The sequence below is a fragment of the Oncorhynchus mykiss genome, chromosome 12 (assembly GCF_013265735.2).
Source record: "Oncorhynchus mykiss isolate Arlee chromosome 12, USDA_OmykA_1.1, whole genome shotgun sequence".
Lineage (NCBI taxonomy): Eukaryota > Metazoa > Chordata > Actinopteri > Salmoniformes > Salmonidae > Oncorhynchus > Oncorhynchus mykiss.
The window spans coordinates 77688316-77704481 of record NC_048576.1 but is presented as its reverse complement, the minus strand read 5'-3'; the positions used below and the strand labels follow the sequence as shown (position 1 = coordinate 77704481).

Genomic DNA, 16166 nt, shown 5'->3' with positions numbered 1-16166 from the left:
TCTAGCTAAATTGTTCTCTAGTTTTGTTTGTAGTGATGAGGCATTTGGAAGTTGCTTTTGCCTTTTTAAAGAAAATATAGTTTAAAACCAAGTGTTTTACTCAGTACATTTATATTGGAATATGACATAAATACTGGTATAGAGTTAATAGTAAGCTTTAGTTACTAACCACTAGATGGTGCTATGCACATATTCAACAAGCAATGTGCCTGTTTTTCTGGAACGCATTGGTTTTGTATAGGTTTTGTTAATTGATACAATACAAACAAATTAGTTTTAAAGAGCAACTGCCCCTAAAAAACAACTTCTCATTTAGAAAACAGCCTATGTGGCATCGAGTCATAAACATTCATTATGCTGTCTAAATTTAGTATAATGTGTATATAGGATCATTTTGGTCATAGTCTCATCTAAAACTGAGTTTTGTGGGACTTGTGGTCGTGACTGCATCACAATGTAAATTAAGGTTGGGTTTGTTTCAATCCTCCCCACAGCTGGCAGTACACAAGTAATCATTAATTCGGAGTGTAGCTGCAAGTTACCAGATTGTAATGCCTGTGCTTGGGTTGCCTTTGGATATGCTGTACCAATGAGGCTAGTTAGGGACCATTGCTAAATTACACAATGTACATGGGACAATATGTAAAAAAAATCTAATAGCTGCAAATGTCAATGACTTAAATACCTCAAACCAACTATAAATTGTAGAAATGATAATACAAAAATGTAAAACACAATGAGAACTAACAGGTGTACAACATGAAAATATTCGCATTTACATTGCGTAATTTATTGACAGTCCGCTAATTGGCAAAATAGTTTGGTTAACTCTTCCCACCTGCGAACACACACACACACAAGACACCCACATCAAATCACACCCTGATATCAACTCATGTTTTGAATTCAGTCATGGCCGCTAGCATTTCTTAATTAACCTACGGTAATCTAAAAACGAGGCCAGATCAGGAAGTGTAGTTGCCCTTTTAAAGATTTTATATTGTAATAGATTATAAACATTCTCTATTTTTGAATGACCCCACTTGTTATGACCAAACTGCTTCTTGTATCTCCCAGGGTAATAGTGAACCCTGCATGTCTCAGAAGAGACATAATCTGTTCCCTGTGTTCCAGAGGTCATTCATTTTGAGCTGCACAGTGTACACTGCATATCACCTCCATTCTATTACAACTTAACTTACTCCTCTGGTGACACATGGGACTGAGAAACCAGACATTATGTAGACTCCTACTTATCACAAATTGACTGTCTTTAAAAGATTATGGGATTACCTCCCTCGGTTTGAGATAGATGGAAAAAGTTTGTAGTAGTGTTTTAGATGATTCCTATTGAAGACCCATGTCTTCTTTTAGATAGACATTCATCATGCAAAATCCCATTCAATCTGCATTGTCCTACGTAGGTCTAAATGTCTCGGAAATGAGTTATGTAATTATTGAAAGAAGCTCAGATGGCCATGGTGAGGTGGGAGGAATATGTATGATGCGAGAGAAATGTGGGAGATGAAGCGAGAGAGTGAGGCCTGTAGGAGTGAACGGGGGCTAGAGGGGAGGAAAATAAACCCACCCCAGATCTTCATACGTCATCACTTGCATCACAGATATTCCCACAGACATTGTTGGTTGTGGGCTGTGGTAGCGAGAAGCTGAAATGGGCAGGTTGTGCGTGTGTATTTATACATGTTGTGTAGGCCTACACATAAATAACCATGTTAACACCATGTTTTTATGTATTTCCCCCTTGGTGGGATCTGAGAAATCAAGTATCCAAAAAACATTGTTCCATCTGGCAATGGAACATTTACGTTCCCACCAATGTGTCGAGAAGTGAAAACAATAGAAGAGTACAAGAAATTGGTATAGGATAGAGAAGGGTTCAAATAGGACACCTTTGCTCTTGACTGTCACATTTGAATTAGGTATGTGTTATAACAAAATCAAAACAAATAAATCTTACACAAGTTTTTTTGTACTAAAACATTGAAACGGTGGAAACTGCACTTGTTTTTATGAATACTAGTTGGACTATTTCAACTGAAAGATACACAAATGGAATACACGTAGGTGTCGTAGCTGATATTTTCCATATTGGGGCATAAAAAATCTCTCTCCAAAACAGCTGAGGTGAGAAAGTGTGTCAAAACCCCAGCGTTCAGCGATTCTTTTCAAGTGGTTTTCTTTTATTTTCTTCTCAAGTGTGCTGAAGGTTGTGGAGAGCAGGCTGTCTGGGTTGTTTGCCTAGCTGGCTGCTGTAGCCTACATCATTAACTGCTTAACAGGACAGAATTCCCCTCCTGTTTTTCTGAGAGCAGCTTGTGCATACTCAATAACTCCTCTGTCTGCCAAAGACCGCAAAACAACAGGAGTTGCAACTGTTGCCAACTTTGAAGGGCTTGAATTTAAAAAACTGTTTGGATAAGAAGATAATGTATGATGACTAATCTTCAATTAACTAGACTTTAATGGGACTTTTCCCATATCCCTGGCTCAATTCAAAGAGAACAGGGCCTCACATATTTTTCTGATGTCCCCACAATGTTCTTGTCCTTGGCAATGCCAACCCAACCCATCCATACACACAGATGCGCTAACACACCAGATGCCCACTCGCTTCTACTACTCTGCCAAGCGGTGTGGCATCTTTAAACACCCCCGGCATTCCAAAGGCCACTGTCACTTCCATGTGCACTCATTCAAATATAAAACCCGAATCTGTCTTAACTGTGGTGTGTACGCAACCACCATGTTAAGTTACCCTGGCTAGGCATCATGGGAAACAATGTGCCCAGAATGAGCTGGTGGCCATAAGTCTTTATGCAAATAGATGATTCAACTAGAGAATTGATGGACTGAGGACAGACACCTTGAATATGGGAGGACTTTGAATATTTTTGTCTAGTGGTTGACCACTTCATGCCATATGAAAAATGTATATACAACATACTGTAATTTAAAATAGTCAAGTTAGTGGCTGAACTTCGTCCGTAGTTATTTATTGATCACCCTTGCGAGGGTAGCCTAGTGGTTAGAGTGTTGGACTAGTAACTGGAAGGTTGCGAGTTCAAACCCCCGAGCTGACAAGGTACAAATCTGTCGTTCTGCCCCTGAACAGGCAGTTAACCCACTGTTCCCAGGCCGTCATTGAAAATAAGAATTTGTTCTTAACTGACTTGCCTGGTTAAATAAAGGTAAAAAAATAAATAAAATGACTGTGCCAAGTCCATATCTGGTCAAAGTTAGTTTCCCCTTGTTATGCTCCTTAGCTCAGTTCTTAATTATTACCCTATGCGCCAGCTTAGTTTCAATAATAATATTGGAAATTCCGTTGTGCCAAACCATCTTAATGATACAAAGTGTTAGATGAAGTGTAATGAAAGCAATTTGCGAGGAAGGCGGGAGTTCCCATACTTCGCTCACAGTGACGTAATCTCTACCAGAAGAGTCCTTATATGGACACGCTGTGCGTAAAAGGTAACGCGCTGACGTTCTGGACATGAAGGCCTGAATGTAGTCTATTAGCATCGAAGCTCTCATTGTAAAGGAGCATGACCTAAACCCATCTTCAATGAAAACTAGCCATTTGATTCACACGCGTAAGGTGGTTGTTTATGCATAACACTAGACTTCAGTAAATCCTCTGCGCATATAGCCATCATACTTCAACGACCAATATAATTTCAAAGTCGCATTTTTATCAAACACCATGAATGGCATAATGACACCAATAGACAAACATGAAGCCAAAATCGTTTTGAACATGAGACTTTACTTAAATATACATCGCACAAATAAAAAAAATACATTGTAAACATGACAAAAATATTAATTTGTCAGGATCAACCTGGCAAACAATAACTTAAACATTTAATGAATGCAGCATTGCATGACGATATGCAAAATTACAAACAATACAATAACATTTCCATTGAATAGGTATCAAAAACCAGCCTATCAAGTGGTCTCTGGTTTGTTTTTCTAGTCACTCAGTGTCAGTGTCTATGTTCAGTCTGGATGCTGTTCCTGTTGTCATGTATATGGATATATGGTCCCTTGTGCGGTGTCCAGCATCCGGAAGTACCATTTGTCAGTCTTTTACCCGAAATGAGAGCAGCCAACACACAGCCTGCGACCGTATTGTCATTACTAACAATAGCCTGCCGGTATATGGCCTCTTCCAGTGCTGTTCATGTAGAACATTCCTCCAGTGTTGTCACTTCTAAATTATGAATTACTCTGCGTAATGCCCTCGCCTCTCCATTTAAAATGCTTCCATTTTGCTCGTCAACATCAGCTGACAGCCGCTGCTAACATGTGTCAGGACTTTCTGTTTGAGCTGGGCGACTTGTTCACGAAGCACATTCGCTGTGTTGGAGAGCCCAGCATTGTCCGACTTCAGAACTTTCACCTTGTCCTCCAGCCGGGAGATGCGCTCCAGTTTGCGGCGCCGGCATTTGGTTGCTGCTAATCGGTTTCTAAGCCTCTTCCGCTCGGCCTTGATTATCTCTTGGTTTTCCATGTCGATTGGGGACATTGGCGGGGAACCGTCGCTGCTGTGTAGATCAGGGACGGTTTGTGGTTCTTCTTTGAAAGCCACAAGGCGCTGTGGATGGACCCCAGCGCCAGGTAGAGAGTACTGAAAGGGGTGTGACGCGTGCGTCGACGTCTGTTGGTGATGGCTCTGCTGGTGGTGCGGCGGTAAGTAGTTGATGGTGGTACTGGGGTAACTGGATGTAGAAGAGAGGTTAGTGTTTGGGCAATAAGCGTTCAGTGTTGTGTAGATTGGAGGCTCGGGCTGCAGGGAGGAGCCGAAGACACTAGAGGCCGCCGCCGAACAGGTCGTCACACCACCCGCTCCAATAGACACGTTGGGCGGGGCCATGGGCATATGGTTTATCTTGTGGAGCTCGTCCAGGGCTTTCACGAAGCCCTCCGCAAAGCCCTCCTGCTCATCGGTGATGCTCCGGTTGTAGAAGTACTGGCCTGGGGTGGGAGTAGTAATTATACCGTTACTGTTTTGGATGATAAGCCTTTCGAGTTCAGGGGAAGCAAGCTTCAGTGACCCGACGTCCTGGTGCGCTGCTTGGTACAAGTCAGACTTGAGGTTGCGATATGGCTCTGTCATGTTCAAATTCATATTCTGCTTTAGGAGTTTGTAGTCGTGCAATGCAGCATCAGAGTGGCCATAAGCCGAGATAAACGAGTCGTCATGATAAAAAGGCTGCTCCATTTTTGTAGACATAAAGTCGTAGGAAAGTGAGCTTACCAGTTGTTTAAACAGTCTCAGGATATTGGTCAACAAATGACGGTGTCAGCAAAAAGTAGGCCTACGCATCAACGCAAGCACCCCTCTTTTTCAGCAATGACCCAAGTTCAAAACTAAAAATAATGTAACTTCTAAAAGTGAGGGAAAATCCAAGATGTAGAACAGAGCAGTGGTCCACGAAGGCTGTCAACAGATGAATGACCGCAGTATTGTCGTGATCCAATGTCTTGAGCTATCTTTTTCAACCTTGTATAAGAAAAACCTTTATACCCACACATAAGGTTGCGTTCAGGGTATGTTGTTCTATGTGATAAATTCACTCTGAGTGAGCAGCTAGTAACATGCCGTTTTATATACACACCAAACATTGGGCTAGTTCGTGTTGCATGGCCCGGTGCCACGGGTGAGCGTAGTCTGTGTATTTTAGACTATTCCATTGGTCCATTAATAAAATCTCCACCCACCCGGTGCACTGGCCATGCAAAACGAATCAGCCCACACGCATGCTGTCAAGATTGGCAAAGGGAATTGATTGGATAGAAACTATTTGTGCACGCCCAACAACGTAACGTCATGATTATGACGCGTTTGCCAGGAACTACTTTGATTGTAAACCGATTGTTTATTAACACGCTCATGTAGGCAAGAAAAGTGAACAGTGAAGCAGGGCTGGATTAAGAATATACTTCTATACATTCTTCACGTAATTTATTGAAATCCCTGTGCAGACTAATACACACCGACGTGTAGACTAATTTGTCAACATGTTTGTAGGCTGTTGATATACGTTGATTTGTGATCTGACTGTTATATTGTAACTACAGTAGACTACGTTACTGTGATGTTGCACGGTCCACATTGTTACATGGTTACAAATTGATAGGCATTGTCCCATCAGACGCTGAACTGCGCTGCCTAGGCCTTCATATTATGTGGACGCCATATTTTGTAGGCGTATAAGATGAGTTGCAATTCACTTGTTAATTTTAAAGCAAGTTTGTTTGATGAATTGCATGTAGCATGGATAGCTATTAGCCTAATTTTCTGCTGAAATTATATTTGATTGTTCCGTGTCCAAATGTGATGAACAATGCCGCGATGGGGTTAGCGTAACCGTGGAGACCACATAATGTTTACCATGTATTAACTATATATATATGTATATATATATATTGATATACTAATGTGGGATCGAGTATTTAGTTCTGAAGAGAAAATCCGCGTTCCATATTTGGGCATGCCGACGCGTTAGTTCCTCTGAGAGAACGGGGAAGCTGCCCACCTCAGCCTCATTCCAGCAGCATTCCTGTTGTATAAAGCTCATCCGTCTGAGAGCTAGGGACTTTTTGTTTGAATAATTTTAGATGAAAGCGAAAATCTCTCAGCTACATTTTGTATTGTTGGAAGGCAACTCCTTTACTGAGTTCATGGTTATCAATTGATTTAATGTACCCCATGAGTCTTGTTTAATTGTAATTAATCAGTTAAAATGAATAATTCAATGTTTACCAATTGTAGCAGCGATATTGCCCTTTCTCATTTTATGTACAGTGCATTCGGAAAGTATTCAGACCCCTTGAATTTTTCCACATTTTGTTACGTTACAGCCTTATTCTAAAATGTATTAAATTGTTGTTGTTTTTCTCATCAATTAACACACAATAAGGACAAAGCATAAAAAAGGTTTTTAGAAATGTTTGCAAATGTATTAAAAAAACAACAGAAATATCACATTTACATAAGTATTCAGACACTTTACTAAGTACTTTGTTGAAGCACTTTTGGCAGTGATTACAGCCTTGGGAATGACGCTACATGCTTTGCACACCTGTATTTGGGGAGTTTCTCCCATTCTTCTCTGCAGATCTTTTTAAAAAACATTTTTTTATTTCACCTTTTTTTAACCAGGTAAGCCATTTGAGAACAAGTTCTCATTTACAACTGCGACCTGGCCAAGATAAAGCAAAGCAGTGCGACACAAACAACAGAGAGTTACACATGGGATAAACAAACGTACAGTCAATAACACAATAGAAAAATCTTTATACAGTGTGTGCAAATGTAGTAAGATTAGGGAGGTAAGGAAATAAAAAAAGAGCAAAAAAATAAATAACAATATGGGGATGAGGTAGTTGGGTGGGCTATTTACAGATGGGCTGTGTACAGGTGCAATGTTCGGTAAGCTGCTCTAACAGCTGATGCTTAAAGTTAGTGAGGGAGATATAAGACTCCAGCTTCAGTGATTTTTGCAATTCGTTCCAGTCATTGGCAGCAGAGAGCTGGAAGGAAAGACGGCCAAACGAGCAGTTGGCTTTGGCGATGACCAGTGAAATATACCTGCTGGAGCACGTGCTGCGGGTGGGGGCTGCTATGGTGACCAGTGAGCTGAGATAAGGCAGGCTTTACCTAGCAAAGACTTTTAGGTGACCTAGAGCCAGTGGCTTTGGCAACAAATATGAAGCGAGGGCCAGCCAACGAGAGCGTACAGGTCGCAGTGTTGGGTAGTACATGGGGCTTTGGTGACAAAACGGATGGCACTGTGATAGACTGCATCCAAATGGCTGAGTAGAGTGTTGAAGGCTATTTTGTAAATGACATCGCCGAAGTCAAGGATCGGTAGAATAGTCAGTTTTACGAGGGTATGTTTGGCAGCATGAGTGAAGGATTCTTTGTTGCGAAATAAGAAGCAGATTCTAGATTTAATTTTGGATTGGAGATGCTTAATGTGAGTCTGGAAGGAGAGTTTACAGTCTAACCAGACACCTAGGTATTTGTAGTTGTCCACATATTCTAAGTCAGAACCGTCCAGAGTAGTGATGCTAGACAGGCAGGCGGGTGCGGGCAGTGATCGGTTGAAGAGCATGCATTTAGTTTTACTTGCATTTAAGAGCAGTTGGAGGCCACGGAAGGAGTGTTGTATGGCATTAAGCTCGTCTGGAGGTTTGTTAACATAGTGTCCAAAGAAGGGCCAGAAGTATACCGAATGGTGTCGTCTGCGTAGAGGTGGATCAGAGAATCACCAGTAGCAAGAGCGACATCATTGATGTATACAGAGAAAGAGTCGGCCCGAGAATTGAACCCTGTGGAACCCCCATAGAGACAAACAGAGCTACCGACAATTTGAGAAACCAAGGCTGTTGAGTCTGCCAATAAGAATGCGGTGATTGACAGAGTTGAAAGCCTTGGCCAGGTCGATGAAGACAGTTGCACAGTATTGTCTTTTATCGATGGTGGTTATGGTATCATTTAGGACCTTGAGCGTGGCTGAGGTGCACCCATGACCCGCTCAGAAACAAGATTGCATAACGGGAATGTACGGTGGGATTCAAAATGGTCGGTGATCTGTTTGGTAACATGGCATTCGAGGACTTTAGAAAGGCAGGGTAGGATGGATATAAGTCTGTAACAGTTTGCGTCTCGAGTGTCTCCCCCTTTGAAGAGGGGGATGACCGTGGCAGCTTTCCTATGTTTAGGGATCTCAGACGATAAGAAAGAGAGGTTGAATTGGCTAGTAAAAGGGGTTGCAACAATTGCGGCAGATAATTTTAGAAAGAGAGGGTCCAGATTGTCTAACCCAGCTGATTTGTAGGGGTCCAGATTTCACAGCTCTTTCAGAACATCAGCTATCTGGATTTGGGTGAAAGAGAAATGGGGGAGGCTTGGGCAAGTTGTTGTGGGGGATGCAGAGCTGTTGACCGGGGTAGGGGTAGCCAGATGGAAAGCATATCCAGCCGTAGAAAAATCCTTATTGAAATTCTCGATTATCATAGATTTATCGGCGGTGACAGTGTTTCCTAGCCTCAGTGCAGTGGGCAGCTGGGAGGAGGTGCTCTTATTCTCCATGGACTTTACAGTGTCCCAGAACTTTTTGGAGTTTGCTACAGGATGCAAATTTCTGTTTGAAAAAGCTAGCCTTTGCTCTCCTAACAGTCTGTGTATATTGGTTCCTAACTTCTCTGAAAAGTTGTGTATCGCGGGGGCTATTCAATGCTAATGCAGAATGCCACAGGATGTTTTTGTTCTGGTCATGGGCAGTCAAGTCTGGAGTGAACCAAGGGCTATATCTATTCTTAGTTCTACATTTTTTGAATGTGGCATGCTTATTTAAGATGGTGAGGAAAGCACTTTTAAAGAATGACCAGGCATCCTCTACTGATGGAATGAGGTCAATATCCTTCCAGGATACCCGGGCCAGGTCAATTAGAAAGGCCTGCTCGCTGAAGTGTTTTAGGGAGCTTTTGACAGTGATGATGGGTGGTCGTTTGACCACGGACCCATTACGGACGCAGGCAATGAGGCAGTGATCACTGAGATCCTGTTTGAAGACAGCAGAGGTGTATTTAAAGGGCAGGTTGGTCAGGATGATATCTATGAGGGTGCCCGTGTTTACGGATTTAGGGTTGTATTTAGGAGGTTCCTTGATAATTTGTGTGAGATTGAGGGCATCTAGCTTAGATTGTAGGACGGCCGGGGTGTTAAGCATATCCCAGTTTAGGTCACCTAAGAGTACAAACTCTGAAGATAAATGGGGGCCAATTAATTCACATATGGTGTCCAGGTCACAGCTGGGGGCTGAGGGGGTCTATAACAAGCGGCAACAGTGAGAGACTTATTTCTGGAATGGTGGATTTTTAAAAGTAGAAGCTCAAACTGTTTGGTCACAGACCTGGATAACATGACAGAACTCTGCAGGCTATCTCTGCAGTAGATTGCAACTACACCCCCTTTGGCAGTTCTATCTTGGCGGAAAATGTTGTAGTTGGGGATGAATATTTCAGAATTTTTGTTAGCCTTCCTAATTCAGGATTCAGACATGGCTAGGACATCAGGGTCCTAGCCCTTGGGGCTACAGGGCCTAGGTTAACCTCTACATCACCAGAGGAACAGAGGAGGAGTAGGATGAGGGTACGGCTAACGGAAAAAGCACTGATCGTCTAGTGTGCTGGGGACAGAGAATAATATGAGCAGATCTATGGGCGTGGATAGGATAGATTCAGGGCATAATGTATAGACAATGGTATGGTAGGATGTGAGTAAAGTGGAGGTCAACCTAGGTGTTGAGTGATGATGAGAGAGGTTTCGTCTCTCGGGGCACCAATTAAGCCAGGTGAGGTCTCCAGGTGTGTGGGGTGGGACTGAGCTATCTAAGGCATTTTGAGTGGGACTGAGGCCTCTGCAGTGAAATAAAACAATAAGAACTAGCCAACACAGCATTAGACAAGGCATATTTACATTAGAGAGAGGCATAAAGCAAACACAGGTGTTGATCAGGAGTGCTAAGACAACAACAGGTAAATGGCGATGAATGGGCAGAGCGGGTCAGTTAAGTACATACAGGACCTGAGTTTGAGGCTGGGGCCGACAGGTAAACAAAATGAGGTACCGTGTTATTGAAACAGTCCAGGGGGCATCAGCTGTGCAGCCGAGTGATCAGGGGGTCAAAAGAGCAGCAATAGGCGAGTCAGGGTGCCGTTCGGTAGTCACTACTACGCTAGGCGAGCACGGAACACAGCGTTCAGAAAAACTAGTGGGCCGGGGCTAGTGCATGGTTCTTCGGCGACATTGTAACAGAATACCCTGATGAGACCACATCGGCCGTTCACGTCGGCAGTCCAGTCGTGCTGGATCGGCGGGGCTTCGTGTTGACAATAATGGGTCCAGGCCAATTGGCAAAGGAGGTATTGAAGCCCTAGAATTAGCTGGTATATGGGCCTAGCTCAAGGCTAGCTGGTGCTTGCTTAGGGACAGCGGCGTTAGCTAACAGTAGCCACTCGTTTGCAGCTAGTTAGCTACAAGGATCTGGTGTAATGATCCAGAGCAGCAGGAATCCGGTGATGTGGTAGAGAGAAGCAGTCCAATATGCTCTGGGTTGATATCACGCTGTGCAGACAGGCAGGTGTTGTTCGAGCTAAGGCTGGCTGGCTGGTGACCGGGAAAAAGGTGAAGAACGCTAGCCGTGGCTAACAAAGACTAGTAGCTAGTTAGCTAGCTAGCTCCTGATGGAAGTTCGAGTTATAAGGAATAAAAATAGCAGATGCGTGCCACATTGGGTGAGGCGGGTTGCAGGAAAGTATATTTAGTTCGCAGATAGAAAGTGAGATTAAGATATATACGAAAAAGACTGGCTATTTACACGGGATAAGACAAAGACAAACACACATGTCCTACTACTACGCCATCTTGGGTATAGCAGTATATCTTCTCAAGCTCTGTCAGGTTGGATGGGGAGCGTTGCTGCACAGTTATTTTCTCTCCAGAGATGTTCGATCTGGTTCAAGTCCAGGCTCTGGCTGGGCCACCCAAGGACATTCAGAGGCTTGTCCCAAAGCCACTCCAGCGTTGTCTTGGCTGTGTGCTTAGGGTCATTGTCCTTTTTGAAGGTGAACCTTCACCACAGTCTGAGGTCCTGAGCACTCTGGAGCAGGTTTTCATCAAGGATCTCTCTGTACTTTGCTCCGTTGATCTTTCCCTCGATCCTGACTAGTCTCCCAGTCCCTGCCGCTGAAAAACATCCCAACAGCATGATGCTGCCACCGTAGGGATGGTGCCAGGTTTCCTTCAGACATGGAGCTTGGCATTCAGGCCAAACTCCAAGCGGGCTGTCGTGCATTTTACTAAGGAGTGGCTTCCGTCTGGCCACTCTACTAAAAAGTCCTCATTGGTGGAGTCCTGCAGAGATGGTTGTCCTTCTGAAAGGTTCTCCCATCTCCACAGAGGAACTCGGGTTCTTGGTCACCTGCTTGACCTAGGCCCTTCTCCCCCGATTGCTCAGTTTGGCCGGGCGGCCAGTTCTAGGAAGTCTTGGTGGTTCCAAACTTCTTCTATTTAAGAATGATAGAGGCCACTGTGTTCTTGGGGACCTTCAATGCTGCAGATATTTTTTATACCCTTCCCCAGATTTGTGCCTCAACACAATCCTATCTCGGAGCTCTACGGACAACTCCTTCAACCTCAGGGCATGGATTTTGCTTTGACATGCACTGTCAACTGTGGGAACCTATATAGACAGGTGTATGTATGCCTTTCCAAATCATGTCCAATCAATTTACCACAGAGGAATTCCAATCAAGTTGTAGAAATATCTCAAGGATGATCAATGGAAACAGGATGCACCTGAGCTCAATTTCGAATCTCATAGCAAAGGGTCTGAATACTTATGCAAATAAGGTATTTCTGTTTTCAAAAATGTCTAAAAACCTGTTTTCGCTTGTCATTATGGGGTATTGTGTGTAGATTGATGTGGAAAATGTTTTATTTGATCCATTTTAGAATAAGACTGTAACGTAACAAAATGTGGAAAAAGGAAGGGGTATGAATACTTTCCGAATACCCTGTATGTCTTTCATGACTGCTCAGAGAGGGATACAATTTGTCACAGGAGTCGAGGATCATAGGGAGTCAACCTTTCTCTCAACTGTTGTGGTTTAATTGGTTTCGCCACCGGTCAGTGTCACACAGAGCAGAGTCATTGTATCTGTGTGAGCTGATTGACTGTGTGAGAATGGGAGAGGTTTTTTGCCACTCTCCATCACCTAAAAGACACCTTCTACCTGTAACTAATATAATGAACAACTCCATCTAGCCTGCTGTGTTAAAACTTTTTGTCCTGCAGATGGGTTTCATTTGGAATCTTGCCACGAGTTCTATTCCTTTCATCATAGATTGGATTTAAAGGCAATGTCAAACAATGGGAAGATAAGCCAGGCTACAAGCAGAATCTTGTTCCATAAATTGCTCCAGTGCTCAGGTTGAATTTGACCCTTAGTTTGTCCCAATAAACCACATTTGATTTGTGTTTCTGCAGATCAGTTTCTGTTTACTCCCCATCCCAACTCAGTGGATTTTGAGAGGAGGGAAATGTGATTCCCCCACAGTGCACCAGCTTTGGTTGATGAGAAGGGTGCCTTTGTGTCTTGTGTGTAATCTTTCCATCACCCACACAAACACGGCTCAAACCTGCAGATCACATTGTGGTTCAAAGAACTTGACAGTGAAATGTAACCGCTTTGTCTCACTAACACATACATGCATCAGGAGCTTACTTGAACAATCCATATCCCTCATCTTAAGCATATTCAAACCTAGAATTTCTGTGTTGTGTTGATATCCCAATTCTTGACACCCTCATTCACATGGGTTAGTAGAGCTGTGCTGGAGCGAAGGGGCTGGGTTAAGCTTTCAACACATTTACCGTCTTGGAACAAACCAGAAACAGGAAACCTGCGTCAACATGTATTTAATGTGAATGGCACAGTCAGCACATATATTTGTTAAGAAAATACTGTTGTCATGTTTAAGCCTGTGGTACAACTTCTCACGAGGCTAGAGGATAACTGATCACTGTGTTATGTCAGCACACAAACTCAAAAACTGCACATTATTGTCATGATTTTACGTGACACTTGAAATCGAATTATCCAGATCCCATACTGAAACTTGAGGCTGTGGCTTGCCACTGCTTTACTTCGTATCCTGAATGATGCCCATACAATGGCTGTCTTTCTGGTAACTTTAAAGTATTTAAATACTATTATTGAGTCTGCCTTTTTGTAAGTATCCATGGGAACAGACCTTAACAGAGGAAAACCGTTACTGGCAACGTTAACACTCCCAAACTGCCACCTCCCTCATACATTCTATTCTGTCTCTGCTAGCTCTGGTCAGGTTGGTTTTGGTTTAATGCATCATTGTGGTAGAGTTTGGACCTCAGCTCCTGTGGCATTTGGCATTGACTGCAGCCCAGTGGGGTTCCGCGTAGTGAGTGTTTCTCGTAACACCCATGAGAGTACATGATGCCACTGCCACACATTACTCTAAAACACTCACAGGTTATCCAAGAGGGAAGATGGATGAATGTGTGCAAGAGGGACACAGAAAACATGGTTATTGAATGCACACTTCCAGTTGTATGTGCTGTACCACCCTCCCATGTAATAAAAAGCATTATAACAGAACGATGTGCTTCATCAGCCCCACCTCTGTTTACAATAGAGATTGGATTCAACAACCCTTTTTATAATGTGTCTTTCTGAAGATCTCTATTCTATTTTATCAGTGTTTGTACTTGTCTTGTGCCAATGTGTAATTGTGTTTTTCTGTAAACTCTCTGAGGTAGGAGTGGCAGGCCTCTTGGGAAGAGACATGATTTACACGGTTGGGATCCCATGGATGAAGGCCAACTCAATGTTACCTGCTGTTTCTCCTGGGTGAGTTTGGGAAAGGCAAGCCTTAAGGGGTGGGGTGTAAGTCATTTACGGTAAGAGTTCAAACTGTGTGTGTGTGTGTGTGTGTGTGTATGTGGTGCAGTGTTGCAGTGTCACACACTGATTGGCTGGAGTGTGTGTACAACAGTATGTGTTACAACAGATGCCCATGCAGCTGTGTGAACATCTGCAGGGAAAGAGGAGAATAACGTGATCATTATTTCCTTTCTGCATATATTGTTTTTCAGTATCAAAAATGACTCCTGCACATGATAACAACTGCTTGTTTTATTGTGTTGACATTTTCAAGAGCTTTATTACAAGGAGTGTAATTATCTATGATGAACTAAGCAACGGGGCTTTTGCTCACTGCCACCATATGGAGAGACTGTGTGATGTTGTCCATGTTAGCATTCACCTCAAAAGTTATCTATACTTCAAACTATTACAATATGTGTTTTCTTCTTTACAATGGTTGTGAGAAAAACATGAACTAGGATCAGCCTAATAGTCATTGACCCATATACCGTGATAATATCACGGTTGGATATAACCTCTAGCCTACTAACCAGTAGACGTGCATAACTCTTTTCCTCAGTTTTTCCATTCTCCATGTTATGCAATATTACCTCCAGGGGAAGAAATCCCTGGAAAATTGTGAATTTGGGACTTTTCCAAAGGCACCCCGGACAACGCAGGCTCTCACAATAAGGCACTGATCTGAGTCTTCAGCCCTCCACACCACCTCTTCACAACCATCCCATTGTCCCTCTCCACCTCCTCACAACCCTGCTATTGTCAGTCCCGGCTCACAACAGCCTCAGCCACGGTCCTGGGCTCTGATTGGCTGGAAGCTCCCGCTCTCTGACTCACCCTGGCTGGAGGAGTCTGCCAATCAGAGGTCAAAGTCCCGATACTAACAAGTCTTCAAAGTCTTTTCACTGTCCTTCATACTCTGCAGAACACCCAGTCAGTAAAAAGAGAGTGGTGAGGGAAAGAGGGGAGAGAGAGGGAAGAGAGAGGGAAGAGAGACATGCTTGGTTGGATGGGGGTTGTGAATGCCCTCTCTGCTGACTCTTGACTGAGTGGGTGATTCTCCTATTAGGACACAATGGGGCCTCTCATGCTGTTGTTGTCTTCTGTGGTCAGTGTTGTGAGGCTATAAATAGAACCATCCATCATCATTATCATCATCAACAACATCACATGATGGTTAGAATGGTGTTTTTCTCAAGTCCAAACTGTTGACCCAAACAGCTTGAACTCTTGTCGATCGATTGGCATCTATTGATGTCATGGTTGGCCAATGGACGGCACAGAGAGAATCCCGGTTTCATCTGCTCACCCGCAGTTCACCGTGCTTACTAACTGATGGGTGGTTCCATGATTCTGTAATTCTCAGGTTCAGCTACTGCAAAGTCAAGTCTTGTTTAAGTCAGGAAAGGACAAGACAGGCTTTACCCCTGGAGACCAGCAGCCTCTGCAGCCCATTCTAGGCCTGTCACAACCTTTTGCTCACATCTTTTTGATAAAAGGGGAAAAGCCTGTTGGGCAGAAACGCGACCCCATGCTTTAGCACTGGCTAAAGCAGCTAATGGGGCAAAGCTAAATCTAGCCAGCCTTTCTCCTTTGCATAGTACCACACTCGCCAAGCTCTCTCAACCTAAAGGAGCCTGTAG

At 43.4% G+C, this 16166-nt stretch overlaps 1 protein-coding gene across 1 annotated transcript; it reads right to left on the bottom strand.

Annotated features, from left to right (window-relative positions):
* Positions 1-3767: 3767 nt before the first annotated feature.
* Positions 3768-5618, bottom strand: LOC110538479 (transcription factor jun-B). The gene has a single exon (XM_021625329.2). It carries the CDS (start codon positions 5258-5260, stop codon positions 4280-4282), a length of 981 nt encoding a protein of 326 aa, XP_021481004.1. The 5' UTR covers positions 5261-5618; the 3' UTR covers positions 3768-4279.
* Positions 5619-16166: the final 10548 nt, after the last annotated feature.

Excerpts from the sequence above, each read along its gene's own strand:
- LOC110538479 (XM_021625329.2), bottom strand. The coding sequence starts at position 5,260 with ATGTCTACAAAAATGGAGCAGCCTTTTTATCATGACGACTCGTTTATC.